This window comes from Cariama cristata, unplaced genomic scaffold (assembly GCF_000690535.1).
Source record: "Cariama cristata isolate BGI_N322 unplaced genomic scaffold, ASM69053v1 scaffold12350, whole genome shotgun sequence".
In the NCBI taxonomy this organism is placed as follows: Eukaryota; Metazoa; Chordata; class Aves; order Cariamiformes; family Cariamidae; genus Cariama; species Cariama cristata.
The window spans coordinates 81,686-86,505 of record NW_009595325.1 but is presented as its reverse complement, the minus strand read 5'-3'; the positions used below and the strand labels follow the sequence as shown (position 1 = coordinate 86,505).

The window sequence follows — 4,820 nt, the reverse complement described above, 5'->3', positions numbered from 1 at the left end:
TCTGTTTTGGGTTACAGGGCAGAAGTGAGGATTTTTCTTTTATAGAAGCAGTTGGAGTGAAGGACATGAGCTTGCAAATTTGAGAAAGGAAATTTTCAAAACTTGACTGAGTGAGGTCCTGAGCAATCTGGATGTTCTTCAAGCAGGAAGTTGGACAAGATGACCTCCAGAGGTCCCTTCCCACGTATGCTTTCCTGTGGTTTCTGACTCTCCCAGTCAGAAAAGACAGGAAAGCATTTCTGTGAGGAGGCAGGAATATCCAGGCAGATGTGTCTGTCAGTGCCTAAAAGCAAAGAATGTGAAATGAAACAAAGATATAAAGACTTCACCTTGAACCAATGGTAAGAGATTTGAATCTGCAGTCTAGAGAGGTCAGTTGGGGGTCAGATAGTATCACCGAAGTGCTAGGATGCACAGAGTAAACTCTTAGGAGTTGTCTTGAGATCCTGCCTTTTTTCAAGCTCCTCATGGTTTCCCCGAATCTAGAGGGGGTGGTGGGGAGAAAAAAAAAAGTTATTCAATTTTTGTTATATCTGAATTGGAAACCCTTTGTAGATTCTTTTAACTAGATGTTGCAAAAAAAAAAATTTTTTTGAAAAACAGGTGGTTTTTTTCATAGCTGAAAGATCTGCCTGAAGAATGTGGAGGTCAGTATCTCTACAAAATTAAGCTTTTCTTTTGGGCCACTCTTTACATAAATAATTGTTAGAATACATTTTCGATCAAATACAGTGGTGCACATACAATAGAGGAGATGGAATTTCCTGACTGGAGCTCAGAGTTAGTGCATCAGCATAAGCTTTGTCTGGTAGAACTAACTTTAAAAACCACTGAAATGCAACCATCCCTGCGGTGGAACGTAGCAGTTATTTGAAAGTGACTTTTATGTAATTGAAATTTATGTAACTGAAAAAGCCACAAAGGAAAGAAGTAAAAGTCAGGAGGTGCAATTTGATAACTCTGAAATGTTTTCAAAGCTGACAAACATTCTGGAATAATTTGTGAATCACTTTGTTCTTTGAAACAAAATGTACTGTCTGTTGCTCATGGAGATGAGGACAGACGGTTACTATCAGAGGGAGTATCTGACTATAAACCTGATATTCATCTCTCTCAGTTTAACTCATGTGATATGAAAATTCTGCTGGTATCAGCAGTTAGAATTCCTTTAGAGATTTCTTTCATTGTTTGGTGGGAGTTGTAGGAAAACTACATTTTTGCTGTTTATACAATAGCTTTATGTTTTTGAATGTTTTAATGTTTCTCCCAGACTAGTCCAACAATGCGTACTGTGAATAGCTCAGAGACTCCCTGGCTACTAAGATGTACGTGTGCGAGCCATGTGAGAGAACAGGACCTCCAAAGGCCTTGGCAGGTGAGTGACTCTCAACATTCCTTCAGCTGGAGTTTCTACTGTGAAGAACCAAAGTTCAGGACACATGAGACCAGTATATCGGGAACTGGGTGTAACTGAGCTCCTGTCTTGGGACTGGCCGCCTAATACCACTGAAGTTCTAGACGGTGATCTGGTCGGTCTGTCTGCTCTCCAGGACTGCTGTCCCCGGCATGTGCCTGAATCCATCTGTGAGTCCTGCTTTGCAGGAACATCTTTGTGCTTTTGTCCCTCCCTCCTAGGCACACTCAGAAATATGTCTTACAGGAAGACGGGTGTGCTCTGTCCTTCCTGTCAGCTTGTTGTAGGCTGAGGCCATCCAGCATCCAAGTATTGCATGCGTCTTCCAGAGGAATCCCAAAAGTTATTGCTGGTCAGCAGTATTAGGACATTCAGAAATGATACTGCAGCCTGTCTTACATATGCATTAGTATGCTGCTGACTGAGTAAGCGGAGGTCTGATATTACAAGAGGTGCTTAAACTGTGAGTGGGTAGAATTGAACCTATATATATCTATATCTATCTATCTGTCTTCAGAGAGCAGTGCTCAGATCATGGCTTTAAATTGGGATATCCCAATCTCCATTGTTTCTGTCTCATCTGTGTGAAATGTTCTCTTTCTTCTACCCTGAAGTATTCCTGAGGACTGCTACAAAGATGCTTTTTCGTACTTCCTGTGCAGAAATAACTAGGTTTGCAAGGCAGCACAGTACGAAGATGTTAGGTGAACTTCTTGCTGTTCTATCCCAGTTTGTAGCTTGATTGTGGAACCTAGATGAGAACCTGATCTTTGTAAAGCAGATTGGCTTTTTATACAGACCGTTTCCTTTTTTTCTTCACATTTATCCAGAGGTTCTCCTCAGCACCAGCAAAGAGGGGCACAGCAAATACTTTTGACTGCAGTAGACATTTTGGGAACAAAAAGAGTACCAAAGATTGGCAAACACAGAGAGACTTCTGCTGTGCAAAGGTATGAGTGGAAGAATGAAATGGAATGGAAGGTATGAAGGGAGGAATGAAAAACAGTTATTTGCAAAGTCCTGTAAAATCTGAGATCTGTTTGTCAGTAGGAAGGGGAACAGCCCAGGCTGGAAGGCACCTTGAAAGATCATCTGGTCCAGCTTTCGTGGGAAAGGAAGCCTAGATGAGATTATCTGGCTCCCTGTCCCATCGCAGCTTGAAAACCTCTGGTGATGGGAACTCACCGCAGCCCTGGGGAGGTTGTTCCGGTGAATGATTGATCTCACTGTAAAAAAATTTTCTTATATTGAGGTTAAACCTCTCCCAGTGCAACTTGAACCCTTTGCCCCTTGTCCTCTCCATGTGGCTCCTTGTGAAGAGACGGCCTCCGTCCTCTTCCTAGCCACCCTTTCAGTACTGGCATACTGTGATGAGGTTCTCCCTGAGCCTTCTCTTCTCCAGAGAGAAGAGACCTAACTCCTTCAGTTGAAGGAGGCCTAACTCCTTTGGCTTCGTAAGGATTCCTCAGACATGTGTCATCCTGAAGGAAAACTTTTCACCTGTTCACCAATGTGTACGTTCTGAGTACGTTCTGCTAGGGGTTCTTAGCTGGAGAGGTGGCCATGTCTCCCTGGTGCTGTTAAGGTACTAGTTTTAGAAAGGTTCTGTGATGATGTGAAGTAGATCTGTCAGATGTAACGCAACTGGTTATTTCAGATAGTAGGATGAAAGGTCCTTAAAACAAACCAGAAATTTAGATTTCCCCTTTCTCATTTGCTTTTGGGTTGTTTTTTTTTTTTTTTTGATACTGCTTGCTCCTCTCTGCCTGCTGTCTCCTCCCTGCTTGCTGTGATGTATGGTGTCCTGCTCACGTCACCTCAGGGTGAGAAGCCTGTTGGGAGTATGGAGCTGATCAACAGGGGCAAGGCAAACATGACTGGAAACTACCCTGTTTATTGGGATAAAAAATTACTATTAGGCACAGGGAGCGGGGTGCTAATTTTCCATTCTGTGCATCAGATGCATTCCTTGAGTCTTGCACTGCCACCAATGTGGTAGGCTTGTGCAAAAATGCAATGGCTGTAGCTCAGTTTTTAAGTGGCACAAGGTCGCAGCAGGGATGACTTTGAATTCATCTACAGAAACCACAGGAGGTAGGCAGCAGGTCAAGCAGATGAAACGTGAATGTTTCAGCCATGCCTGTGGCTTAGGTCTAAGTAAAAGGAGGTCACTTGAGGATTAACTTGGGTTGGTAGAAATGTTAGTATGGATGTACTGAAATTGATTTAAACTTTTAGTGATACCTAAGCTGACATTGGCATCTGTGCAACTCTGGTGAAATGCAAACTTGAAAGTGGTCACCGTCATATGATGCGCTAGCTGAGCCACCTTGGTGGTTTAACCCAGCACCTTTTTTCTCACTTGAGACAGGCTGTGAGTGTGCCATTTACAGCAAAGCAGCTAACGTGGGCTTTTGTTAAGCTGTAGGAACTCAGTTGTATGCCTGTTCTCTTAGGCTAAGCTGGTGTAAGTGAAGCAAGTTCCTATTAGCGTCTAAACTGAGGGTTAGTCCCAGAAAGTAGAACAGATTGTTGAGTTTGTTTTAGCTTAATGGAGACGGTCTATCTAAAACAGGTTGTGGTTTAGTTTCCTGTATTGCACCTTACCTCCTGAATTTTTGGCATGATGCTGAAAAGCTGGTAAATTTTTTTTGTAGTGGATTCTTCAATATAAATTTTGCTGTGGAATTAAAATTGTTTGTGAACTTGTTGCTTATAAAAGCTGCTGAATGATTTATGAAGACAAGATCCCTCTGGTTAACCCACAGAGTTGGTGCTGCCTGATTATAGGGGAGATACTCCTATTGCACGTGTGCTCTTGTCTTGCCTGGAGGGACTCCATCCCCAAATGACAGATGAGTTTGGTCTGTATTGCTTGTGCTCCTTGGCCAGAGTGCAGGAGTTGCAATTAATAAGCCACGTTACAAGGAATTACCTGTTTAAAAATCAAATTGACAACAGCAGTGCATTGCAAGTGCATTAAATCACATTTTAGTGTCCAGATATTCACGATGCAGGGAATAGTTTCTCCTTACTCTGATCTTAAGAAAGAGTAAGATGAGGGTGATGCCAGAGGAGAACTTGGCTGATGTCACAACAGTAACTGTGATTTAAAATGCAGACAAATTAAAGAGCAGAGGCAGCAGCAAGGCAGTTTCCTGCTTTGGAGGGGTTTTTCTCATTATCTTTCCTTTTACACTTCACTATTTTCCTCTGTTTTTCCTTTTATACTTTTATGAATTCCTTGACATAATACCTCATCAGAGTTTTAATTTGTTTGATTGCTATTTGTATAGTGTGGCTCTATCTGCATTGAAAATGAAGGTTGGTGCCTTCATCGGGCACCTGTGAGCAACCGTGGCAAGGAGCAGGTGTGGTTGTGGTGAGGAGCGGCCAACGAGGTGCA

At 42.6% G+C, this 4,820-nt stretch overlaps 1 protein-coding gene across 1 annotated transcript in view; it reads left to right on the top strand.

Annotated features, from left to right (window-relative positions):
- The first annotated feature begins 1,282 nt into the window (after positions 1-1,282).
- The window catches only part of FAM228B (family with sequence similarity 228, member B), an 11,135-nt gene continuing 7,597 nt past the window's right edge, over positions 1,283-4,820 (top strand). The window contains exons 1-2 of the mRNA XM_009701678.1: positions 1,283-1,375; positions 2,245-2,364. Of these exons, the coding sequence (XP_009699980.1) occupies positions 1,283-1,375; positions 2,245-2,364 (213 nt within the window). The remainder of the gene's footprint in view (positions 1,376-2,244; positions 2,365-4,820) is intronic.